Below are 27,733 nucleotides of genomic sequence, written 5' to 3' on the forward strand. Positions count from 1 at the left end.
GATAAGAAGCATAGATAGAGTGGATAACCAGATACATTTTCCTGGGGGGAAATGGCTAATATGAGTGGACATAACTTTAAGGTGATTAGAGTAAGTATAGGGGATGTTGGAGACAAGTTTTTTTTAAACACAGAGGGTTTGCGGGGGTGTGGGACGTCCTGCCAAAAGTGGTGGTAGAGGCAGATACATTCGGGCCATTTAAGAGACTCCTAGAGAGGCACATGGATGATAGAAATATGAAGGGCTCTGTGGGAGGGAAGGGTTAGATTGATCTTAGAATGGGTTAAGAGGTCAGCACAACATTGTGGGCTGAAGGGTTTGTACTATGCTGTACTGTTCTTTGTTCTATTATGAGGAGCTTGGATAAGAACATGACTGGGAGTGGTACAAGATGTTATAGAACAAGCATGTGTTGATGGGATTAGGCAGAATAAGAGTTCATCACAGACTAGATGGGCTGTAGGACCTGTTTCTGTGCTGTAGTGTTTTTGACTCGCTGACTCTACTTGCTGGAAACTGCAACAGTCCAGGCCAGGCTACCACTCTCCCCACACCCCACGAGTGGTCCAGTAGAATTACTTAGTGACTAACTCTGCAATAGAATCGAGTTCACTCAACATCATTTCTATCGAAACCAGGTTAGCAATAAACAGGGAGAACAAGATATAAAGTATATTCCTGACACAGGAGAGGGCAATTTGGTCCATCAAGGTCATGTCAGGGCCCAACAGAACAATTCTATCACTCCTTTCCCCCTTCTAATTTCCCCACTGACTCATGGCCGTCCTTCTCCCACAAGCCCATGAACTCCTCTCTCATTCTTTTGTCACTTGCCCTGCCACAAAGTAATTTCCAGGGCAACACACAGAAAATGCTGGAGGATCTTAGCAGGTCAGGCGGTGTCCATGCAGAGGAAAAAAAAAAATTGACATTTTGGGCTGAGACTGTCCACTGTCTTGATGAAGGGCCTTGGCCTGAAATCTCAACTGCTTATTCCCCTCCATACTGTCGGTGCAGGGTGGTGGGGTGGAGATACGTCTCTACCAAAGGAGGTGTAAAAGGTGCTCTTTCCCTCCACTAGCCTGCAGGTCACCCTTGGATAAGACGCAGCACCTGCTCAGCCCCCCGATCAGGGTCGTGTGACTCCCTGGGAGCAGGTGGTGGATGGTCGTATGAGCAGCTGATGCATGTCACAAGTCCTGGTTATGTGACCACTGAAATCAGGCAGACAACTTCCGAAGAGTATAGTTATCGGGTGGGGCCTCCCGTCTTTTAAAGACACTGCCCAGAAGAAGACAATGGCAAACCACTTCTGTAGAAAAATTTGCCAAGGACAATCATGGTCATGGAAAGACCATGATCACCTACGTCATACCACACGGCGCATAGAGAACGAACAAACTCTAGATGCTGCCTGACCTGCCGAGTTCCTTTGGAATTTTGTGTGTGTGTGTGTGCATCGCTCTGGATTTCCAGCATCTGCAGAATCTCTTGTGTTTAAGGTAATTTATAATTCACAATTAACATACCACAACACCTGGGTGATGTGCACACACCATCATAAATACCATCCCCGTCTATTAAGTCCAATACACCTCAACGAAGTGTGCCTTGATACAAATCATTAACCTATTTCCCCCGGGATCAATGAAGTATGACCATGACTATGACTATGACTAAATCGTCTCCATTTTCCCTCCCAACACACGCACATACCTAGTTACAAATAGACAGGTTCTCTGTCGCTATTACACTCTATTTTGCATTGTCATTGTTTCACCTCACTCTACCTCAGTGCACTGGGTAATGAATTGATTTGTATGAACAGTGTGCAAGAAAAACTTTTCACTGTACTTGTGACAGTAATAGACCAATACCACTTCCGAGACAATTACAACACAAACGCTTACCTGCAAATATAACCACCCCATAGCACTTTTCTGTATTTCGTATCCTGCAGCCTCGCAGTAATATCCTCTCATTGTCGAGTGAATACTCCTTGTTCTGCCAGTACAGAGTGCCTGTGAATGAGTGCAGGCTACAGTTCGGCTTTTCACAGACTATTCTTCCTGTGAAACAAGATACGTTTATTAAAAGGCTTGCATCACCTTAGACTCCTCCATGGACAGTCCCAAGCCCGGCTGCGAAAGGAGGAGGGTTGGGCACGGGGTTAGTGACCCCGAGCTACAGAAATGCCAACAGAAGCTCCAAAGATCTCACCCCTGGGAGAGAAAGGATCTTTGAAGATGGGTTACACCTGGAAACTACATGAAAGACTGGCCCAGGAGAGAGAACTCTGGCGAGGTGCTGTTGGCAGCCTAAGCCCTAGTACGGATGATGATCTTGGCATCATCTTGGCACCCAAGCCACTATGCCCCAAAAACATTGCCCCTTGTAGGACAGATCAAGTAAATAGTTGAGTGAGTAGTAAATTTTGCTTTGTTTATACACCAGCACAATTTGAACTCACCCTTCGTTCAACTTAAAGGTTATTGCCATTCAACCATATACATGTATACTGCAAAACGAAACCACATTTCTCTAGACCAGGGTGGACAACACAGTACATATAACATATTAAGTAAAATTACCACAAGTAAATTAACAGACAATGAAATATATTCCAGAAGATTGACATTTAGCATAAGTTCAAAGTACATTTATTATCAAAGTATGCATACATTGGTCAAGTCACTTGTTTGAGTTCTACTGGTACCACGTAACCCAGTACTACCTGCTGCATGGTCAGGTGACAATAGACAATGAACAATAGGTGCAGGAGTAGGCCATTCGGCCCTTCGAGCCAGCACCACCATTCACTGTGATCATGGCTGATCATCCACAATCAGTACCCTTTTCCTGCCTTCTCCCCATATCCCTTCACTCCGCTATCTTTAAGAGCTCTATCTAACTCTTTCTTGAAAGCATCCAGAGAATTGGATATTTCAACATTTGACAGTCCCGCCATCCCAGGAATTAACCTTGTGAACCTGAGATTACTAGAAATCAATCTTGTAAAATTCCACAGATTCCAGGACAGTTGCTTCATGATTTGAAGTGATCAATCGTAAAACCACTTTCTAAGAGAGGAGTGAACAAGGACAAGGAACAAGAGAGCAGTTAGCCCTTTCAAAATAGTCATAGTTTATTGTTAAGGAAATGGTAAGGTGATACTTAGAAATGAATAATAGAATTGGAAAGAGTTGGCAACAATTTTTATCACTGCCCAAAATCTTATACTGGAAAACAGTTTAGTCAGTTTGGATTGGCAACAACATCTCCTCCACAATCTCTATCAGCACAGGCTGTGTGCTTAGCCCCTTGCTCTACTCAAGGACTGTGAGGCGAAGCACAGCTGCAATGCCATATTCAGCCCTAGCCTGCATCAATTTGGAATGTGGGGGGGACACTGGGCACCCAGAGGAAACCCACACCCTCATAGGTAGAACATACAATGTCCTTATAGACAATGGCTGGAATGAATCTCCAATCACTGCCACTGTAAAGCATTACAGTGGTCAGGTCACTCATCTAAGTGCCACTGGTACCATGTAACCCAGTACTACCTGTTGCATGGTCGGGTGGTCGGCGACTAAACCGGCTCCCCCACCAGGCTCGCCTGGTGAGGAGGGTGGCTAGACACCCTGCAGGACGAAAAACAAGACCTGTCAAAGGGCGGATAAACCCTCTTTTAGCGGCAAACGGCCATCCAGCAAAGACGTGCAGTGAAGCGTGGAAAGGGCATCCCTTGCATCGAAGCTTGGTCTGGCCATTCACTGCCACAGAACTTCCCCCAGCCGTCTTGGACCCCACCGTGCTGCTGGATCCAGGAGGGGATGTCAAGAGGGTGGGTCTGGACCTGTGCAACCCCCTACTCACCTAAAATCCACTCACGCACATGCTGTTCCTTCCTGAAGAGTGGGGTACCACCCCACCAACTGACTGAAAGGAACCATCATCATCCTATGGAATGGATAGCCAAAGATGCATATATTATACAACCTTGGGATTCGTCTACTTACAGGCAGCCACAAAATAAAGAACGCATTAAAAAAAGACTAACAAACATCCAACATGCAGAGAGAAAAAAAGCAAATTGTTCAAACAATAAAAGCAAGCAAATAACATTCAGAACTGGAGTTTTACAGAAAGAGAGTCCACAGACATGAAGCCAGGCATCTTTGCTGCTGGAGTAGACTACAGCCTCAGTTCAATTCAGCACAGAGCCGAACGAACTTCACAGAATAGCAAGCGGAAACAGCCCATCCCTAGCCTCCAGTCCCTGACCTTTTCAATCTGGCTCAGCACTCAGCTACTGAAGGTGCATTCACATTACATAGTCAAAAGCAAACAGTATAACACTGCTGGCAATTGAGAAGTGATAAGACCCGGGTGGTGGCAGGGAGCTCAATAGTCCTGTAGTAATCCTTTATTGATTATAAATCATGTCAAGGTGCAAATCTACAATGTACATATGTATAGCTAGAGTGCCTAAGACATTTGCACAGTACTATAGCAATTTTATGTATTGCAATGTATTGCAATGTACTGCTGCCACAAAAACAAAAGAAATTTCATGACATATGTGGGTGATGATAAACCTGATTCTGATATGGGTCTCTGTTGTGGACTGAGAGTGGGAAGGGGACAGTGTGTGCTTAGCCCCTTGCTCTACTCAAGGACTGTGAGGCGAAGCACAGCTGCAATGCCATATTCAGCCCTAGCCTGTACCAACTTGGAATGTGGGGGGGACACTGGGCACCCAGAGGAAACCCACACCCTCATAGGTAGAACATACAATGTCCTTATAGACAATGGTTGGAATGAATCTCCAATCACTGCCGCAGCCAATCATGGCTGGGAAAAGGGGAAGGGAGAGGGGAGGGAGCGGGAAGCTCCAGAGGGACATTCTGTAATGATCAATAAACCAATTGTTTGGAATCAAATGACCTGCCTGCTGTCTCAGGGCTGGGTGTGTCTACACCCGTGCCACCAACTTTCCTCACCCCAACCTTTCTCTGCCACCTGTCCCATTCCCCTCCCATGGTGCTCCACCCCCGCTATTTCCAACATCCTTTGCTCCTGCCAGATTTACAAATTCACTCTCCATTTCACATTGACAAATACAGTTTGTATTTTACAATTTTTTTACAAATACAAATTCCGCCTCCTTCTTCTACTACCCATTGTTTTCAGGGCTATGACGTCAATGCTTCCCCTCCCCCGCCCCTTTGTCTTTCAAATTACTGGTCTTTCAACTGAAGCTACAAGCATTCTTCAAATCCTTCCCCATCTTTCATTCTTCAGCCCCGACGAAGGGTTCCGGCCCAAAACGTAGACTCATCGTCTCTGACTGATGCTGCCCAACCTGCTGAGTTCATCCAGCGTACTGAAAGTGTTGCTTTGATCTTTTACAGCATCTGCAGATTATTTTGTGTTTCCGACAAATACAGTACTGTGCAAAAGTCTTAGGCACCCCAGTTATATAAAGTATATGCGGTTAAGACTTTTGCACAATACTGTAAACTCATTAAAATCCTTCCCCTAATTCACAAATGTCTGATTTGAGTTTTTGCTATGTCACTATTGATACTTTGAGGTGAGGTACATATCTTCAATTAATTAAGCCATTTCATGGATAGGACTGTGCTGTACCAAAATTTGCATAACATATTTCAGCCAGCATTGTTGATTTATAAAATTTTGCATCATGAAACATTTTCCAGGAATATACCCTACTTGTAAATCAAGAAATGTCCGTAATTCAATTAAAACAGAAGAGGCAATCTCACTTGCCTATTCCAGGAATGTTGGGAATATTTAAATCCATGGGACCATGGTAAAAAGCCAAGGACTTTGACATTTCTCTATCCAAGGACTTTGCCCCATGACTCAAGGTGTCGCTGAGCCAATTATATCTCAATTTTCAATTGTGCATCCACTTCTCGCAGTTTATAAAACATCACTGGAATTCTCTGGAACACGCCAGACCACCCAGGTGTCTGGAACAACAGCTCCCACCTTGTCTCCCCAGGCAATCCCCCTCCACCGTCTCATGTATTCAACTTCCATCTTTTATCTCCCACTCCGGTGATGTTAGACCTAGGGGCACTGTTCCCTTCAAGCTTTGTGGGCGCACAGTAACTAAAGTGCTCCCACGCACATCGCCTCTTTTGTAGCCCAGCTGGAACTGGACGCAGTTAGAAAGAGCTTACGAAACATGAAAGATTTTCTTTGCTGTACTGTGTTTTATTATACCCTTCAATTAATAAATAAAATCAAAAATATATGTTTCAATTTTCATTCTAAATATTCATAGTATGCATATAACAAACATTTAAAGCGCCACGCAGCTTTCAGGCCATGTAAATATTTCCCGCTCGGAGTAGTGGTTGGCCTACGCAGCTGTGAAAAAAATTAGAAGGAACATTGTGCAAGGATCTGACCTCTAGAGCTGGGATTCCACCCAAGAAGGACTGAGTTTGAGATTGTATCCCTAAAATGGAGCAGGAATCTGTTGCACCCACTTTCCATGCTTTCTTTGTCTGGCAGTAACTCGACTCATTCCATTCCTCGGATCTTTCCCCATACCCCTGCAATTTTATTCCTTCAAGTAGATGGGGAGGCACGATAGCACAGTGTTTATTGCAGCGCCATCTGTAATAGGGTTCAATTCCTATCGCTGTCTGTAAGGAGTTTGTATTCGTGATCAAGTGAGTTCCCTTTAGGTGCTCCGATTTCCTCCCACTTTCCAAAGACATACGGGTGAGGCTGTCGGTATGCTGTATTGGCACCAGAACTGTGGTGAAACTTGTGGCCTGCCCAGTACGATCCTCACTGATTTGATTTGACATAAACAACCCAATTCACTGTGTTTCAATATGTATTTGTCAAATAAAGCCAATATTTTGAAAAATTAATAATAAATATGTAATTTTTTTCAAAACACCAGGACTGAATAACCTTTCCCTTCCCCTTCCCAGGGTTCCAATTCCAAGTCACCTTTATGTGTTTCCAAGAGTTACCCTTTGATCCTTTGCCTTGCTACTTCCAATCACTGACCTCTGGTTCCAAACGTATCCACCAATGAAAACTGCTTCTCATCATTCAGGTGACAACCATGACACTAGCATTTAACACACAGATGTTGTGCCAACCTTCTAACCCATGCCAAGATCAATCTAACCCTTCCCTCCCACATGGCCCTCCATTTTTATATCACCCATGCACCGATCTAGAAGTTTCTTAAATGCCTCTAATATATCTGTCGCTATGCCACCCCTGGTACCATGCATCCACTACCCTCTGTGTAAAAAAGAACCTACCTCTGATATTCCCCCTCTACATCTTCTTGCAATCTCCTTAAAATTATGCCCCCGGTTTATTGCTATCACGTTAGTCGTCACTGTGAGGAAAATACCGTTGTTTATCACAGAAGATAAATAGGGTGGCATGGTAGCAGTTAGCGTAATGCTATTACAGTACCAGCGACCCAGGGTCTATTCCCGCCACTGTCTGTAAGCGGCATGTATGTTGTCCCTGTGACCATGTGGGTTTCCTCCAGGTGCTCTGGTTTCCTCCCACATTTCAAAGAGGAATGGGTTAGTAGTTAATTAGTCACATGGGTGTAATTGGTCACATGGGCATAATTGGCCACATGGGCATAATTGGCCACATGGGATAATTGGCCACATGGGATAATTGGGCAACGCGGGCTCATTGTGCCTGAAGGTCCTCTTACGGGTGTATCTAGAGTTTCATAAGGCAGGGTCACACACTGGGAACATAGATGCGGAGGTGGTAGCTTCTAGACTGTAGTCAGCATGCTTTCTCTTGGTTTATGTGGGCTTCTGGTGGACAGAGATGCTTTTCATACTTCTCTATAGCTAAGAGATCAACCCCCAGTTCATCCCCATTACTGGAATCTGATGGAAGACATCAAGCTGAAACATCTACACCTCCTTTCGCCACCAAGTATGATAGTGAATTCCATGGAATTCCTCAAGCAGTCTGTTTTTCTTCCCCATGCTCTTGCCTAGTTATTCAGCCCTGTTACTGGGATTTGTGGAACAAAAAAAAATGGTCCCACAAAATGTTCCTCTTCAGGACAAACACAATTCCGATAGAGATGCCATCCAGGTCATTACCCATCCCGAAAGAATGTTCTAAGTTCAAAGTCTAAAGTAAATTTATTATCGAAGTCCTTATATATGCCACCATATACAATCTTGAGATTTATTTTCTTGCAGGCATTCACAGCAGATACAAAGAAATACGATAGAATCAATGAAAGACCGTACCCAGCAAGATGGAAAAGCAAGCAATGTGCAAAGGACAAGAAACTGAGCAAATACAAAAATAATAATAATAATAATAATAATAAATACATAAGCAAATAATATCAAGAACATGAGAGGAAGAGTCCTTGAAATTGAGACCATAGGTTATAGAACAAGTTCAGTGTTGGGGTGAATGAGTTTGAGAGAAGTCGAATTGAATGAAGTTACGAAAAGTTGGTGAAGTTGCGAGAAGTTGGTGAGGTTGGTGAAGTTGGTGAAGTTGCACTGAGTGAAGTTTAGAGAAGCTAAGTGAAGTCGAGTGAAGTCGAGTGAAGTCGAGTGAAGTTGAGAGAAATCGAGAGAAGTCGAGAGAAGTCGCTGAAGTCGGTGAAGTTGCATTGAGTGGAGTTGCACTGAGTGAAGTTTAGAGGAGTTGAGTAAAGAGAGAAGCTGAGTGAAGTTGAGTGAATTTGCAATTATTATCAGCACTCACCATCAAACTCTGCTAACTGGTCCAAGGTATTCAGTTTAGAGTGTGTGACACTCAGTGCCTGTCTGTACTTTAGGTTAGTTTCACTGTAAGGAAAGGCAATACCACTCATAAATCAGGTTGCACAGGAGACTGCAGATCCAAAGCGCTGACTGTTTATTCCCCACTATAGATGCTCCTTGACTTGTTGAGGTCTGCCAGTATTTTGTGTGTGTTGCTCTGGATTTCCAGCATCTGCAGAATCTCTTACGTCCAACATTTATAACTTAAGTGACAAAGTGAGTTATTTGGTATGAAACATCCTTGAATTCAACCACAATGGTGCAAATCGACTTAAGTTAGTTCCCCACTGCACCTTGTGGCAAATTGAGTGGTAAACTTGCTGTTTCTTTAGCATTTGTCTCTCTGTTTTTTTTATGAGGCCGAGTTGCTAGCTCAACACTTGACCCTGTGCAGATGGAAAGCGTACAAGTAACCAGCCGGAATCAAACCGGGGACAACTCATCTCAAAGTCCAGTGTGGATGCCACTACACCACCAGCCAGCAAATTGACTTAAGCAGCCTGGTAAAAACAAGAGATTTGGCCAATGCTGGAAATCTTGAGCAAAATACCCAAAGTGCTGGAGGAGCTCAAAAGATCAGGGAAATGAAAGGGCAGCCTTTTGTGCCGAGACCCTTCATCATGAATTTCAAGAGTTTCACGTTTCAGTTAACATTATCAGGCTTTATGAAATAGTGGGAGAAATGTTTTATCTTCTTCAGGCCTTACAAGAGATGAGATTTGAGCAAATCTAGTTAAATTGGCCTCTACTTTGAAATCAATGATCTCAAACAAAGTTGCCCACAAAGTTCTGGCGATCTGTGGGCAAGGATGCCAATCCAGACATCTACTTCCCACAGGTATGAAAACAGAAAATGTTGAAAACACTCAGGTCAGGCCACCTCTCAAAGTTCAATGTAAATTTATTATCAAAGTGCATACATAGAGTCAGAGTCATAGAAAGTTACAGCACAGAAACAGGCCCTTCATCCCATCCAGTCCATGCTGAAGCATTTAAACTGCCTACCTACACGGCGACCATAGACCACCAGACCCCTACCATCCATGTACCTATCCAAACTTCTCTTACATGTTGAAATCGAGCTCGCACGCACCACTTGTGCTGGCAGCTCGTTCCACATTCTCACGACCCTCTGGGTGAAGAAGTTTCCCCTCATGTTTCCCTTAACTTTTCACCTTTCACCCTTAACCCATGTCCTCTAGTTGAAGCCCCACCCAACCTCAGTGGAAAAAGCCTGTTTGCATATGTTACCATATGCAAACTTAAGATCCATTTTCTTGCATGTATTTACAAGAAAAAAAAACAGAAATAGGATAGAATTTACAAAAAAGCTATACATAAACAAAGACTGACAATCAATATGCAGAAGACAAGCCTTGCAAATCAAAAATAATGAAACTGTTACTTATCTAACTCAAGGATTTAAAGTACATTTATTATCAAAGTGCGTATGCAGTATACAACTCTGACGTGCTTCTTCCCCAGACAGCCACAAAACAATGAAAACAATGGAAGCTGTTCAGACAAGAACATCAACCCCCACCCCCGCACACAAAACAATAAAAAATAAGTTGCCTAAATAGCAATAAAAAAAGGAGTGACCAGAAACCAGAAACACATCATAACATGAACTACAGAGTCCAATCCACTAACCAGAATGAAACATCTTAAACCAACCTACTGCATCTAAACAGCAGATGTTCTGACAAGACCCCTAAATCGGTGTTACTGTCAATAAAATTGAACAGAAATACATGGAGCACAATTTAATCAAAATGCAATCAGCGTATCCAAAGGGCTTACCCATCAATTTCAGTCGTTTCAACATAACACAGGCTGTTTGGCTCAGAGGTAGACAGCAAGAAGAGATCTGCCTAGGAGAACCACAAACATCAATCACTTTGAGATACCTAAACTCTTTATCTGCAACGAATAAAGAATATACAGCATATTACTGAAAAATAACTCACTGGAACAAAGTCATTCTTCTTCAGGCACACCAAATTTCCTACTTGGATTTCTTTCCATTTTGTAAGCTTGAAGCTATAAAAATAGGAAAAGAAACTTGCATTTCATAGCATGTTCCCTGACAGTGAATCCCACAGCCCTCTAGAGCCAATCAATCCTACTGGGGTATGGATGTAATTGTGAGCAGGCAGTCAAATACCATACACAAACAGCAATCATATTGGGTGCAAAATGACTGATTATTAATTATGTGTCTACAAGCATCTATGTTGAAGTTATGTTCAGCAGACAGTGAATCTTTGCAAGAAGGCTTCTGCAGATCCAATCATTCATCATCATAATGTGCCGTGTTATATAACGTGAGTGATCATGGTCCATGACCATAATTGTCCTTGGCAAATTCTACACAAGTGGTTTGCCATTGCCTACATCTGGGCAGTGTCTTCACAAGATGGGTGATCCCACCCCAGTCATTAACAATACTCTTCAGAGATTGTCTGCCTGGTGTCAGTGGTTGCATAACCAGGACTTGTGATATGCACCAGCTGCTCATACGCCCATCCTGCACCCATGGCTTCATGTGACCCTGACTGGGGGGAGGGGGGCTAAATAGGTGCAACACTTGCCCAAGGGTGACCTGCAGGCTAGCGGAGGCAAGGAGCACCTTCCACCTCCTTTGCTAGAGATGCATCTCCACCCACCACCCATATACAAACAATAAATATTTATTTTAATAATTCTATTTTTTCAAATTTCAGTCCTAAGACTGTAAGAATTACCCCCTTCATTCTACTTTCAGCATATATATGGATCAGTAGGTTAATTGGTCACATGGGCGTTATTTGGGCAGCATGGGCTCATTGGGCCGAAGAGCCTGTTGCCGTGCAGGATCACTAAATAAAAATAAATAAAAGTAAATTGCAAAGAATGAACTTTATTTGTCACATGTAGATCTAAACATTGTGAAATGTGTCACCTGCGTTAACGACCAACACAATCAGAGATGTGCTGGGGACAGCCGGCAACTTCTGTGAGTGTCACCACACTCCGCGTGCCAACATAGCGTGTCCGCGACTTACTAACCCGAACCCGTACGGTACGCCTTTGGAATGTGGGAGCAAACTGGAGTGCGTAAAGAAAACCCACAGGGTCATGGGGAGAACCCATGGGAATGCCACAAAACAACAGATTTCACAACATATGCCAGTGATATTAAACCTGATTCTGAATCATTCATAGGAAAAGATCATTATTTCTTACCCAAAGCTGCTACCTGTGCAGAGATTAGTATCTGTGTTGATATCCATTAATCTGTGCAATGATTTACAGCTTACCTCCAGCCCACAAGAACATCACATGGTCTGTTGTTGATCTCCCGGTCACTCTTATGGCGTGCCTAGCAACACAAAGCTAAAATATCATCCATGCTATTTGTTACAGTTTTCTGCTGTAAAGTTAAAGAAAATTCACTGTGAAATATTAAGTTTAAAATAAAATATTTATGTCAGTATGAACAAACCAAACATACCACTTGAATGTCAAATATTATTTGCAATGATTAAGTAATATGTCAGTTCATGAAGCAAATTATAAGCAGCATTTTATCCATGATAAGTCAATGCAATGAGAAATAAGTAAAAGAATGGAAAAGATTGGAGTCACGGTCATAGAAAAGCACAGCATAAAAACAGGCTCTCTGGCCCATCTAATCTTTGCATTTAAACTGGAGAAGCTTATATTCTCCTCTGCATGTAACATCAAGGAGGAGGTACACACTCAGTGTTTTAGGAACAGCTTCTTCCCCTCTGCCGTCAGATTTCTGAATGGACGTTGAACCCACCATGAACTCTTTATTTTTGCCCTTTTTTTCCACTACTTTCAGATTCAAAGTACATGTATTTATTATCAAATTAAGTATAAATTATACAACTTTGAGATTTGTTAGCTCACTGGTAGCCACAAAGCAAGAAACCTGAAAGAAACCAATTTTTTAAAAAAACACAAAAATAAAAAAAAGACCAACACCCAATGCGCAAGAGGAAGAAAAATAAAATACAGATCTTGCAAACAATTGAAGTGAACAACAACATTCCGAACCAAAACTGAGTCCTCAGATCCGAACCCCGGTTCAGCCCGCAGTAGGCCTGAAGCCTCCCTTATCAGTTCATCATATTAGTGGGCACAGAGCACAGCAGCCAGGTCAGTCTTCATAGCCTCAGTGCCACGGAGAGAGGAGTGACCATCACAGAGAACAAGCAAAATCAGCTCTCGCCTCAGATCCCAACACCCCGGCTTTTTCAGACCAAAAAACGGAATAGCGAAAGGCTCCAGCTCCAGCTCCAGCTCCCTGGAGAGATCAGTAAAACATTGTGGAAAGCGAATGAAATCGGCTCTCACCTCCAATATGGGCCAGCGTTTAAATTGTCTAAACAGCAGTCGTACCTCGAACTCGGACCCGGCTACTGCGAAAGGCTGTGGGTCTAGACCACGCTGCCCAGCCCGAAGCCACTCTCCAGCTCTTGAAGTCAGCTTGGCACCCAGAGCGATCCAGCCTTGCACCTGGGCCATTTGTACAGGCATCGGAACCTCATCTGCAGTGATTCTGCAATCCACCATCTCGGATCATCCCCCAAACTCGCCTCACCATCGCTCACTCCTTCACTGCTTGCAGCGATAATTTAACACAATTTACCTCAGAAAAGTTATTTCTAATGATGTTTTTAGTCAGATTTCTTGGCTTTTTGACTACCAGAGAGCTGCCACGTCATACGGTATTGCCATCTTGACTGGAAGTTCTATAGTTCTTACTGCAATGTACTGCAGCCACAAAACAACTTACATGACAGGTATCAGTGATATTAAACCTGATTCTGATTCAATAGCAGTGAACATGAGGAAGGCCTATATATACCAATAGAACAGCTTCCATAAACACAGGGATTCGGCAGATGCTGTAAATCCAGAGCAACACACGCAAAATGCTGGAGGAACTCAGTAGGTCAGGTAGCATCTAAGGACAAGAATGAACAGTCGATGTTTCGGTGCAAGACCCTCCGTCAGGACTGGAAAGGAAGAGGGAAGACGTCAGAATATGAAGATCGGGGAGGGGATGGAAAACCAGCTAGAAAGTGATAGATAAAGCCAGACGGGTGAGGGAGGGGGATGAAGTAAGAAGCTGGGAGGTGATAGGTGGAAAGTGTAAAGGGCTGGTGAAGAAGAAATCTTCTCCTGCAGAAGTAGAACAGCTTCCAACCTGCTTATATGATCTCTTATATGATTAAGATGAACTCTTGGTCTCTCAGTCACTGTGCAGCAATTTCAGCATGTTAAAGGCACTATATAAATGCAGGGGAGCATTGTCAGTGGAGAATGGCTGGGGAGGTACTCACAATGTCATCAATGATGTCCTTCACTGCTGTTACTGCCAGGACAAATGTCAGTGGAATCAATGTCGTGAACCATGGCAATGTGGAGATCGCTGGAATGGTCTGATCAAAAGGAAGAACATTCAGATGAGAAGGGAGGGATCTCCAGATCCCACATCCCAATCCTGATAAACCTTCTCAGCTTTTGTCTCATTTCACTGGATTTACACTCAGTGGCCACTTTTGTTTGGGTACAGCCACTCATTAATGCAATTATCTGATCAGCCTATCATGTGGCAGCATTTCAATGCATAAAAACATGCAGACATGGTCAAGAGGTTCAGTTGTTGTTCAGACCAAACATCAGAATGGGCAAGAAATGTGATCTAAGTGACTTTGACTAAGTGATTGTTGGTGCCAGATGGGGTGGTTTGTGTATCTCAGAAACTGCTGATCTCCTGGAATTTTCACGCACAGCAGGCTCTAGGGTTTACAGAGAATAGTGTGAAAAACAAAACAAAAACATCCAGTGAGCAGCAACTCTGTGGTGAAAAAGCCTTGTTAATGACAGCGGTCGGAGGAGAATGGCCAGACGGTTCAAGCTGACAGGAAGGTGACAGTGACTTAAATAACCACACGTTATAACAGTGTTGTGCAGAAGAGCGTCTCTGAATGCACAACACATTGAACCTTGAAGTGGAAGGGGTGCAGCAGGAGACCATGAACATACACTCAGTGGTGACTTTGTTAGGTACAAGTGGTCACTGAGTGTATATGGCATAACAAAAAAAAACAGGTAAAAAGATTGTTCGTTCTGTACAAGATAAACCAAATAAAGCAATAATCTTCTGAGGAATAGCACCTCAACTTCCTTCTGGGCACACTGCAGCCTTCCAGACTCACTGTTGAACTCTACAACTACAGGTAACTCTTCTCCTCTGAATCAGTCCTATTGTTGGTTTACCCACCTGAAACGTTAACTCTGTTCTTCTCTCTCAAACTTCAAAGAGAATTCCAAAGTAAATTCACCACTCTCCACCAACACCTTAAGACCCAAAGTCATGGGAGCGGAATATGGCCCATCTAGTCTTCTCCATCAGTCGATCATAGCTGATTTATTTTCCCTCTCAACCCCATTTTCCTGCCTTCTCCCCGTAACCTTTGAAACCCTTATTAATCAAGAACCTATCAACCTCTGCTTTAAATATACCCAGTGACTTGGTCTCCACTGCTATGAGTAGCAATGAATTCCTTAGATTCACAAGCCTCTGGCTAAAGAAATTCCCCCTCATCTCCATTCTAAAAGCATGACATATTCTGAGGCTGTGCCCCTGGTCCTAGATTTCCTAACTGTAGGAATCATCCTCTGCACATCAACCCTATCCAGGCCATTCAATATTCAATAGGTTCCAATGAGATTCCCTCTTATTCTTCTAAATTCCAGCGCAGAGCCATCAAAAGTTAACCCTTTCAATCCTGGATTATTCTTGTGAACCTCCTCTGGACTCCCCTTAATGTAGACATGGGCATGTCTAACATTCTCCTCTGTAAAAGATATGATCTACCTGTCACAGCTTCAGGCCTTCTTGTCTTTGCTGAACATCAAACACGCATTCACACTACCTGTGACATTATGGGACCACAGTGCAATGCAGCACAGCTACAGGCCCTTTGGCCCATCCAGACCATTCGCTCACATCCCTCTGAGCACCCCTCCCCCGCACCTGTCTATCCAAGAGCTTCTTAACTGATACTATTGAACATGGGAGATTCTGCAGATGCTGGAAATCCAGAGCAGCACACACAGAATGCTGGGGGAACTCAACAGGCCAGGCAGGATCCATGGAAATGAATAAGTAGTCCACATTTCGGGCCGAGACCCTTCTTCAGGACTTCAGGCTCCTGGACCTGCTTCAGCCATTTCCTCTGGTAGATTGAGCTCATTCTGTATACTCACCACCCTCTGAGTGAAAACATTAGCCCACCGCTTCCTTTTTAATCTTCCCCCTCTCAGTGACAAATCTACATCTATGATTCCTGATTTTGGACTTTCCCACCCTGGGGAAAAGACTGTTATATCCACCTTATCCATGCCTCTTGTGATTTTAAACATATCTATAAGGATATTGCTATTTGTCTTGCGCTTTAACTTCCTTATGCTTGCTTGCATTTTTATATAAATGTGCAACTTTTCACTGAATTTTCCAGCAATTAAGGTAGTTTCTTCTGTACTTTTCTAGAAACGTCTTAGTTTTCAGTATCAGGTGTCATGTCATAATGACCTGGTTGTCTTACAGGTTAATTCTTTGCTTTGTAATGTTTATTCCGAGACCGAGATCACAACTACTTTTCCCTTTGTCTTTCCTTTGTTCTCTCAGCTCCTCTTTCTTGCTCGTTCTTTGTTCATGTAATATTTAGGAAAACAACAGCAGGTATCAGAGTCCAACATGTCACTGCCTGAAGGAAGGTTTGGGCCATTGAGACAATCAACGATTGTTACACTCAGTGGTTTCAATAATAACTAGCTCCTGTACCTAATGAAGTGACCGCTGTGGGTATGTTCGTGATCTTCTGCTGCTGTAGCCCGTCCACTTCAAGGTCTGACGTGTTCTGCACACCACTGTTGTAATGCATGGTCATCATGGGCACCAAGGCAGCGTCGCGGTTAACGTGATGCTATCACAGCTTGAGGTGCTCCGGAGTTTGGTGTTCGGGGTTAGGGTTAATCAGGGTTGAGGGGTTGCTGGGGCAGCTCGGCCCAAAGGCCCAGAAAGGCCTGCTCGGCACTGTATTGCTAAATAAAAAAATTAACGAATTTCAGCTTGAACCAACCTGACCAATCTCCTTTGACCTCTGTCATTAACAAGGTATTTTTGCCCACAGAATTACCATTCACGGGATGTTTCTTTGTTTTTCACACCGTTCTCTGTGAACTATACAGCAAAGATACTCAAACTTTCTTAAGGCACGTGCCCTTACATTAACCGAGGTGTCCATGGATGGGAATCCCTGTTCTAAAGATTGTTGTGCAGGAAAATCCCAGGATATCAGCAGTTTCTGAGATACTCAAATCATCCCATCTGGCACCAACAATCATTCCATGGTCAAAGTCACTTAGATCACATTTCTTCCCCATTCTGGTGTTTGGTCTGAACAACAACTGAACCTCTTGACCATGTTTCCATGCTTTTATGCACTGAGTTACTGGCACATGATTGGCTAATACAATATTTGCATTAATGAGGAGGTGTACCTAATAAAGTGATACTGAGTCTATATTACGCATTGTTCCTTCACAAACTAAATCCAACATATTCCTCCAGTGAACAGTATGGATTTAATCAACTGCACTATTAACTTCATAAAGACAAGAACGGTCAGGATGGGAAACAGTTTCTTCCCTCAGGCCATTAGGCTTCTGAACTCCCTTCCACAACACATTCAAAGTGTCACCGGATAATTTGCAGTGTATACTACAATATCTAATTTTTGCACTTTACCTTGTTTATATATGCATAATTCATTTGTAGATTTAATTCTTACTCTCCTAGGCTAATGTGTGTTGTGTGTACTATTGTACTTTCCACCCTGGTTTGGAGAAATGTTGTCTTGTTTGGCACTATTCATGTATATAGTTAAATGACAATAAACTTGACTTGTCTTGACTATTAACTATTGTTTAATAGTGATTAAGTTTGGGTACAGTGCACAACAGACAAGAGGAATCACAGGGGTCTCCCTACCATCTATCAGGAATATTTATCAGGAGCACTGCATATGCAGGGCCCTTAGTATTATCAAGGATCCCACCCATCCATCCAGCATCCTCTTTGACCTTCTACCTTCAGACAGGAGACTCCGATGCATTAAGACAAGAACGGTCAGAATGGGAAACAGTTTCTTCCCCCAGGCCATTAGACTTCTGAACTCCCTGGCACATCACATTCAAAGTGGGCGCTGGTTAATCTGATCTGTACCTTTACTTTCTTTGTTGATGTGTAATGCATCTGTAGATTTAACCCTTACTTTCCCAACTTCTTGTGCGTTATGTGTATGGTGGCGCTCTGCATCCTGGTCCGGAGAAACGTTGTCTCGTTTGACGGTATACATGTATATAGTGAAATGACAATAAACCTGACGACTTGAGATTTCACACAATGTAAACATTCTTCTGCCGTTAATGGCATTTCTTTTACATTGACACCCAAATGCTACGTATAGCGGTGACCAAACAGAGCTTACCTGGAGGATACAAATCAGCAAGAAGTAGAAGTTAGCGATTCGTTGAAACTGTTCGAACAGGTTCCGAGGTAGAAATGTAATAATGTTGTACTTAGAGGTCTTGATTTTATTGTCCTGGAATTAAGTTTATGTGAGAGTGATGAGTTTGAGGTCACTGTAAAACATTTCTGCATCTTCATAATACCCCGAGTTATGTGGCATTTGGTTTAAGGAAACCTTTACTGCTGCTGTCATTTCACTTTGGTGTTCAGTAAACCAACGGAATGAGTGCTTCATTAACAACGGCGTCAGTAAAGTAAATTAGCACTCCTTCAGGTGACCGCACAGGAGCCCAGCAGGCAGGCAATATCTATCGGAAAAACGACAGTCGACATTTCAGGCCCAGACCCTTCAAGGACTGGAGAGAAAAAGATGAGGAGTCAGACTTGGGGGGGAGGGAGGAGGAAGAAACATAAGGTGATAGGGGAAACTGGGGGGGGGGGAGGCAGGGAGGCATCAAGTAAAGGGCTGGGAAGTTGATTGGTGAAAGAAATAGAGGGCTCGAGAAGGGGGAATGTGATAGGAAGGGACTGAAGGCCATGGAAGAAAGAAAAAGGGGAGGAGCACCAGAGGGAGGCGGTGGGCAGATAAGGAGATAAGGTGATAGAGGGCAAAGAGGATGGAAAATGGTGAAAGGGTGGGTGGTGGTGGCCATTGCCAGAAGTTAGAGAAATCAATGCTCATGCCCTCAGGTTGGAGGCTGCCCAGACAGAGTATAAGGTTTTGCTTCTCCAGCCTGAGTGTGGCCTCATCGCGACAGTAGAGGAGGCCGTGGACTGACATATTGGAATGGGAATGGGAAGTGGAATTCAAATGGGTGGCTACTGGAGAATCCCGCTCGTTCTCGCAAAGCGGTCTCCCAATCTACATCGGGTCTCACGAATATACAGGAGGCCACACCAGGAGCACCGAACACAGTAAGTGACCCCAACAGACTCACAGGTGAAGTGTCACCTCACCTGGAAGGACCGTTTGCGGCCCTGAATGGTAGTGAGGGAGGAGGTGTAGGGGCAGATGTAGCATTTGTTCCACTTGCAAGGATAAGTGCCAGGAGGGAGGTCAGTGGGAGGGTTGAATGGACAAGGGAGTCATGTAGGGAGCAATCCCTGTGGAAAGCAGAAAGTGGGGGGAGAGGGAAAGATGTGCTTGGTGGTGGGATCCCGCTGGAGATGGCGGAGAATTATGTGCCGGACACGGATGCCGGTAGGGTGGTAGGTGAGGATAAGAGGAGCCCTATCCCTGGTGGGGTGACAGGAGGATGGGGCGAGTTCAGATGTGCATGGAACAGAAGAGATATGTTTGAGGGGAGCGTTGATGGCGAAGGAAGGGAAGCCCCTTTCTTTGAAGAAAGGACATCTCCTTTGTTCTGAAATGAAAAGCCTCCTCCTGAGAGCAGATGCGGCGGAGACGGAGGAATTGAAAGAGGGGGATAGCATTTTTCCAAGTAACAGGGTGGGAAGAGGAATAGTCCAGGTAGCTGTGAGAGTCAGTGGGTGTATAATAGATATCAGTGGATAAGTATGGAACAATTTACAGTGATCAATTAACCTGACAACCAGTACATCTTTAGACAGTGGGACGAAACTAGAGCAACTGGAGGAAAACCATTTGGTCACGGGGAGAACGTACAAACTCCTTACCGACAGTGGCAGGAATTGAACTGGGTTGCTGGTACTATAAACTGTTGTGCTAACCACTATGCTACTGTACTGCCCTAATTCACTTTATTTATTTTTGCATGATTTGTCTTTTATTGCACATTGGTTGTCAGACAGTCTTTAGTTATGTATAGTTATTCATTTATTCTATCATATTTCTTTATTTTGCTCTAACTGCCTGTGAGAATGAATCCCAGGATAGTATATGGTGACATGCACGTACGTTGATAGTAAATTTACTTTGAACTTTGAACTTCAAGAACACTATTTAGAATAGACATTATCAGTGCTAGCTGATAACCTTACTGCCTCTCACTTAAAAACAATCCACATGTTTGATTCTGGGAGGGGAGTACAGTGCGGAGGCACTTGTGAGCTGCCTTCAGTATGTAATGGATGCGTTTCACTGTCTGATTTGATATCCGTGTGATAATAGCACTAATCTCTCTCTTTATTTCTGTAATGCTGCTGCAGATGAGCTTTTTATTGTACTTGTCATACATTTAACGTTCAAAGCTCAGAGTACATTTATTATCAAAGTATGTATATTTTATACAACCTTAAGATTCATCTCCTTATAGGCAGCCACAAAAACAAAGAAAGTCAATAGAACCCATTAAAAAAAACTGTCAAACACCCAGTGTGCAACATAAAGAATAGATCGCGCAAACAATAAATAGCAAGCAAAGAACATTCAGAATTAAATTCACAAAAGTGAGTATGGAGGGGCCACTGCACAGGATCTAAATAAGCTGCAGGAAGTTGTAACCTCAGCCAGCTCCATCATGGGCACTAGCCTCCCCAGCATCCAGGACATCTTCAAGGGGCATTGCCTCAAAAGGGTGGTATCCATCATTAAGGACCCCAATCACCCAGAACATGCCCTCTCCTCATTGCCAACATCAAGGAGGAGGTACAAGAGCCTGAAGGCACAAGACATACATTCAATGATTCAGGAACAGCTTCTTCCCCTCTGCTATCAGATTTCTGAATGGACATTGAACCCACAAGCACTCCACTAACTACTTTTATTTTAACAGTTGTTAACTATTATGTATTTCCCTGTACCTGCTGCCAAATAACAATAAATTCCATGACGTATGCCAGTGATATTAAACCTGATTCTGATTCACAGCAATGAAGCCAGTCGTCATTGCAGCTGGTTCCAGAAGTACTTGTGCCTACGGCAATAAACTCGACTTTAACTTTGGGTACATGTTACTCAGCACACCACATGCCTGGTTAAAGGAAAGGACTTACAGCATATTTCCGTTTCTTAAAGCAGAGGAAGGCGCGTTCCTTAATCTGAGTGTGGTAGCTCACATTGTTAGCCCTCACTTCCCAGTTGCGGTCTGCAAGAGAGAATATCAAACTGTTGTAATTATTTGCTTAAAGTAAAATCAGTCTATGCTGGAAATACTCAGCAGGTCAGGCTGCATCCGCAGGAAGACAAACTGCATCAACATCTTAGATCAAAGACTCCTTTTGGTCAGAAATGGGGAAGGGGATTGAAGAAGCTGTTCATCTGCAGGGAGGATGAGGGAGAGTGATGTTGCTGATCGGGTAAAACCAAGGTGACCACAGTGGTAAGTTGCAAGCAAGGTTAGGTGGTCAGTGATTAAGTGGGAGCAGGTAGAGATAAAGAGCTCAGGTAAAAGAACGCAGAAGTTGTAAAATGTAGATGAGGAGGAGTTGTCCGGAAGGTTGGGCTGGGTACGCCTTCCCCTCATTTGCACATTGGTTGCTTATCAGTCTTTGTGGATTTTCACTGATTCTATTGTATTTCTTTGTTTTACTGCGAGAGCCTGCAGGAAAATGAATCTCAGGGTAGTATGTGGTGACTTCCACGTTCTTTGACTATAAATTTACTTTGAACATTGAACCTTGCTAAGGAAGAAGGTAAAAAATACAGGACCAATATTACAGGTGATCGACTAGCTCAGCCTGAGAAAGCGGAACTCAATCGGTCAGATAGCATCTACAGAGGGAAACAGAGAAGTGACCCTTCTTCGGGATTCAATGTTGAGTCAGGTTTTTGCTTTATATTTTCTCCTTCTGCCTTCATTTGCTTGTTGTGGTTGGCACAAGGTGTAGCCACACTACAACTCTGCTTTGGAACGAGCTTCACTTCCGGGCGGCTTGTGTTGGTGGACGTACAGTGTTTCCTCCTGAGGAGCCAGCGGAGACCGGGCACCACATCAAAAACTCTATAGACGTGCAGTGGAGAGTGTATTGACTGGCTGCATCACAGCCTGGTATGGAAACACCAATGCCTTCGAATGGAAAATCCTATAAAAGGTAGTGGCAAATGCTGGTGATACTAAACCTGATTCTGATTCTGAAATGCTGATACAAAACAACATTTCACAGCATATATCTGTGATGCTATCCAGAGGAGACCCAGAGACCTGGGATGGGGATATATGGTATGATGATAATGATAATGGGTCCTTTGGTGAGGGGGAAACTGCTTTTGCCCCAGAACTATTGCAGGCTCGGCCTGCTGTGGTGACTTCTCAGAAAAACGTCCATGGGCAGCCGGGAGTACAGACTCTCGAGTACAAGAAGTATTATGATAAGGAGCTATCTGAGATGGCTGCTTGTTTTAAACGAAGGTCTGGGGAATCACTGACCGAATGGTTCCTCTGCTTGTGGGATGATGGAGGTGCTAGCATAACCTTTTATCCTGAAGAACTAGCAAGGCTAGGGTCTTTAACTCGAATTCTCGCATTAATATTGATATCCTCGTATTTGGAGTATTGTGTGCGGTTTTGATCACCAAATTACAGGAAGGATATAAATAAGGTTGAAAGAGTGCAGAGAAGGTTTACAAGGATGTTGCCGGGACTTGAGAAACTGAGTTATAGAGAAAGGTTGAATAGGTTAGGACTTTATTCCCTGGAGCGTAGAAGAATGAGGGGAGATTTGATAGAGGTGAATAAAATTATGATGGGTATAGATAGAGTGAATGCAAGCAGGCTTTTTCCACTGAGGCAAGGGGAGAAAAAAACCAGAGGACATGGGTTAAGGGTGAAGGGGGAAAAGTTTAAAGGGAACATTGGGGGGGGGGGCTTCTTCACACAGAGAGTGGTGGGAGTGTGGAATGAGCTGCCAGACGAAGTGGTAAACAACCACCTCGCCGCAGAGTCACAGAACAGCGCAGAATGAAGTAGAGGCTGCCTGTAAAGTATCAGGTGGCAAGAGCTCTGAGCCCTTGTACAAGTGAGAGGACCCCTAACAAAACGGGTCAGATCAAATCTCCAGCAAATTGCTGTGTGCTCAATAGCTGCATCAATTGTGTGTTGAGACAAAAAATTAAATAACTAAGCCACGAGCCTGATACCTACAGTGTTGATGTAAGTCACACCCGTCACATGAACAATAAACCCGAGGGAGAATGGTGTGAATGGTAACTGTATAATCACCTACTCGGTGTGTGGAGTTGCTGAAAAGAAGCAGGAAACCAGTTAAGAGAAAAGGTCTGGATTATATATCACAAGCCAAGGGTCAGTTCAAGGATTAATTTTGAACTTCTGTGTCCTGTACAAGTTTACTAAAGTTCCCTGGAAACCAGACTACTTACAGCTGTATATCCTTTGTTATGATATATTCATAATTATGTCTGCTTTCCTTTGGTCTGCTGCACACTTTAATGAACAGAACAGTGTAGTTCACCAGTTTTTGAAACTATCTTCCTGCTATTTTAACATTGCAGTACAGTACTGTGTGGGCACGTGGCCAAGTGGTTAAGGCATTGGACTAGCGACCTGAAGGTTGTGAGTTCGAGACCCAGCCGAGGCAACGTGTTGTGTCCTTGAGCAAGGCACTTAATCACACATTGCTCTGCGATGACACTGGTGCCAAGCTGTATGGGTCCTACTGCCCTTCCCTTGGACAACATTGGTGTCGTGCAGACGGGAAACTTGCAGCATGGGCAACTGCTGGTCTTCCATACAACCTTGCCCAGGCCTGCACCCTGGAGAGCGAAGACTTTCCAGGCGCAGGTCCATGGTCTTGCAAGACTAATGGATGCCTTGTCACAGTACTGTGTAAAAGTCTCGGGCACGTATATACAGCTAGGGTGCCTGAGATGTTTGCACAGTACTGTATTTGTCAACGTGGAGCGGAGAGCAACTTTGTAAATCTGGCACGAGCAAAGGATATTAGGAATGACGAGGGTGGAGTGTCGTAGGAGGGGTGTGGGACAAGTGGCAGGAAGGAGTGCCGGGGCAGGGTGTGGGATGGGTGCAGACACACCCAGCTCTGAGACACCATGTTCCCAAACAATTGGTCCATTGATCATTACAGAATGTCTCTCTGGTGCTTCCCACTCCCTCCCCCCTCACTTCCCCTTTCCCCAACCATGATTCCCGTCTCCCTGCCTCCTTCCTGCTCTAGAATCAGGTTTATCATGGCTCATATATGTCATAAAATTTGTTTTTTTTTTGCTACAGCAGAACAGCACAATACAGAAAATTACTACAGTACTGTGCAAAAGTCTTGCTATATACATGTGCTTAAGACTTTTGCACAGGTCAAAGGGTTGCCACAACATTGTGGTCCATAGAGCATATACTGTGCTGTACCATTCTGTGTTCTAAAGTGGGTGGGAGGAGTCATATCTGAAATTTATGGCTTGTTTGACAGACCTGTGGTAACGCCATACAATAGTATGGACTAGATTTTGAGCTCAATTCTCTCCAATTGAGACACCAACCCACAACCTTCTGACTTAGAAGTGTGAATGGTGCTACTGAACCATGGATGGTTCACTGACCAGAAGCATTTGTTGGTATTCATTACACCATTACCGGATTCTTCTCCCTTGGCCTTTGACAAACTTCTACAGATCGACAGAGGGGAGTATCCTGACTGGTTGCACCACGGCCTGGTTACGAGTCCCCAGTGCCCAGGAATGAAACAGTCTGCAGAAAATGGTAGATACAGCCCAGTCCATCAAAGTTCAAAGTTCAAAAATTAGGCTAGGAGTAAATCAGGGGATTGCTGGGCGTCACAGCTCGAAGGGCCAGAAGGGTCTTCTCTGAGCTGTATCTCAATAGGTAAATAAATAGAAAATTATCATCTGTATTATATACAACCTTGAAATTCAGCCACAAAACAAAGAAACCGAATACAACCCATTAAAAAAAGACCAAACACCCAATGTGCACAAAGGAACAAATCGTGTGAACAATAAAATGTAAGCAAATAACATTCTGAACTAAAGTTCATGGAAGTGAATTCACAGCCCCCAAGCCAGTCATCACTGTGGCAGGTCCAGGTGCCTGTTAGCTGCAGGCCATGGACTCAGTTCAGCACAGAGGCGAGTAAACAGTGAACCAAACACTGGTCCGTCCCCCACCTTCAGCCCTAACACCCTGACCTTTTCAATCTGGCCTGGTACTTAAATCGGCCGAACATTGGTTCCTCCCTCACTCTCGGGCCCGAGCTCCACCAGTGATTCAGCACAAAACTAACCTTTCCAAATTTGCCCCGTGCTTAAATCAGTTAAACATTGGCCTATTCCTGGCTTTCGCGCTGGGGCCCTGCTGCCGAGACTCTGTCTCACCTCAGATCAGCAGCTTCGAATCAGCTCCAGGCCTGTTCCAGCACATCCTGAGTACTGGCTTGGTCCTTGCTCACGGTCCCAGGTCCCCGCTAACCTCAGTTCGGCCTGTACACGCCACACTACGCCACTACTGCACCTTTAAGATTTCAGTTCACATCGCAAACATGCCAGGTCGTATAGGCGGTTCAAAAGCTCAAATCCGATCAGGATATTACAGGCTATGGTTTGTAGTGATTGTTTTCTAGAAAAAGTGTGATCGATAGAGTAATTAGTAGTTTTGTTTACTGCCAGTAAGGCGTCTCTGTGATTCACCATCGCTGTGATAAACCGGAAGATCACAAAGCCCATCGCACGCCTGAGCAAATCCTTCAAGGACCACTGCTACAGGAAAGCAACATCCATCATCAAGGACCCCTGCCACTCAGGAGGTAGGATGACATACCACAAAGTTCAGGAACAGCTATTACCCCTCAACCATCAGGCTCCTGAACCAGCATGGATAACTTCACTCACCCCAACTCTGAAATGATTCCACCTACAGACTCACTTGCAAAGAGTCTACAACTCATGTTCTCAGTACTATTTATTTACTTATTTATTTTTAATTTGCTCCATTTGTCTTCTTTTGCACATTGGTTGTTTGTCAGTCTTTGTTTATGATTTTCATAAATTCTGTTGTATTTCTTGATTTTCCTGAAAATGCCTGCAAGCAAATGAATCTCACAAAAGAATATGGTGACGTATATTCAATAATAAAGTTATTCTGACTTTGACTTTGAATTGTGCTGGTTACATTCTTGACCGTGATGTCAAGCAGGTAAACTCTGCCCCTCACAGCACAGTACTAGCCCCATTTTCCAGAGATGTGCCATGCCAAACCGCACTGGGCAAGTCTATTGGGATGAGATACGATGGGGTTGGAATGTCTCGGTTCTCTGGACTTCTGAGTATGAGCAGATAAGGGTGTTAACTCTAATAAAGAATTCAAGATTCAAGATTGGTTCATGTTATTTCCAGTACAGAAGTGTAAAGAAGAACGAAATAATTGTTACTTCAGATCTGATGGAGATCAAAAGACACACACACACATAAGGTAGCTTATACACATTGATGGATTGTATGTCCATAAAGTGACACTAGGCACACAGGGATGTCTGAACATAAGGTGACTCTGACAGGAAATGATAAAGTAATCGTGCTTGGGGGTGTGACTGGGGTGGGTTAGTGGGTGGAGGTGTTGATCAGCCTTACTGCTTGGGGAAAGTAACCGTTTTTCAGTCTAGTGGTCCTGGCATGGATAGTACATAGCCTTCTCCCTGATGGGAGTGGGACAAACAGTCCATCAGCAGGGTGGGTGGGATCCTTCATGATGTTACTGGCTCTTCTCTGCCAATCGTGCTGTAATGTGAACGTAAGAGCACATGTATCTTACCATCTGTCAGCTGAAGCGTCTCACAACTAGCTGAATCTGAAGATTCGGAATGGTTCATTTTGGCACCTGAAAGATTAAAACAAAGGATTGCTCAATAACGGAAACTCTGAACACGTGTAGTAAAGTTCTTCAGTCGCGGTTTGAAATTTGACACATCCCGTATCATATAAATATGGTATTACCTAAGACCCTTAGCCGGTGAATCTCAGGCTCAACTCACCAACCTGCAATCCCTTACAAACATCTTAGGCACATATACTATATAGTTAGGGTGCCTAAGACTTTTGCATAGTACTGTAGTAATGATAAACCTGAGAAGATCTGCAGATGCTGGAAATCCAAGCAACACACACAAAGTGCTGGAGGAACTCAGCAGGCCAGGCAGCATGGAAAGGATAAGCAGTTGATGTTTCAGGCCGAGACCCTTCATCAGGCCTGATGAAAGTCCTCAGCCTGAAACGTCGACTGTTTACTCTCTTCCATAGATGCTGTCTGGCCTGCTGAGTGCCTCCAGCTTCTCGTGGATGTTAAATCTGATTCTGATATGGGTCTCTGTTGTGGATTGATAGTGGGAAGGGGGCCAGGGACAGGGGAATCATGGTTGGGAAAAGAGGAAGGGAGAGGGAAGG

The 27,733-nt window shown here is 43.9% G+C and overlaps 1 protein-coding gene across 6 annotated transcripts in view; it reads right to left on the reverse strand.

Moving 5' to 3' along the window:
- The window catches only part of LOC140188351 (phospholipid-transporting ATPase IC-like), a 158,616-nt gene that overhangs the window by 61,692 nt on the left and 69,191 nt on the right, over positions 1-27,733 (reverse strand). For 5 of the 6 annotated variants that reach the window (XM_072244525.1, XM_072244522.1, XM_072244523.1 and 2 more), the window contains 9 exons: positions 27,105-27,170; positions 21,364-21,455; positions 18,407-18,520; positions 14,189-14,287; positions 12,134-12,195; positions 10,802-10,874; positions 10,635-10,705; positions 8,773-8,855; positions 1,911-2,069 (listed from right to left, as the gene is read on the reverse strand). In XM_072244525.1, coding sequence (XP_072100626.1) covers positions 1,911-2,069; positions 8,773-8,855; positions 10,635-10,705; positions 10,802-10,874; positions 12,134-12,195; positions 14,189-14,287; positions 18,407-18,520; positions 21,364-21,455; positions 27,105-27,162 — 811 coding nt within the window. In that variant the 5' untranslated portion in view covers positions 27,163-27,170. Of the gene's footprint in view, positions 1-1,910; positions 2,070-8,772; positions 8,856-10,634; positions 10,706-10,801; positions 10,875-12,133; positions 12,196-14,188; positions 14,288-18,406; positions 18,521-21,363; positions 21,456-27,104; positions 27,171-27,733 lie in introns of those variants that run through there. The other variant, XM_072244526.1, reaches the window with a different exon arrangement.

The sequence above is a fragment of the Mobula birostris genome, chromosome 26, assembly GCF_030028105.1.
Source record: "Mobula birostris isolate sMobBir1 chromosome 26, sMobBir1.hap1, whole genome shotgun sequence".
Classification (NCBI taxonomy): domain Eukaryota; kingdom Metazoa; phylum Chordata; class Chondrichthyes; order Myliobatiformes; family Myliobatidae; genus Mobula; species Mobula birostris.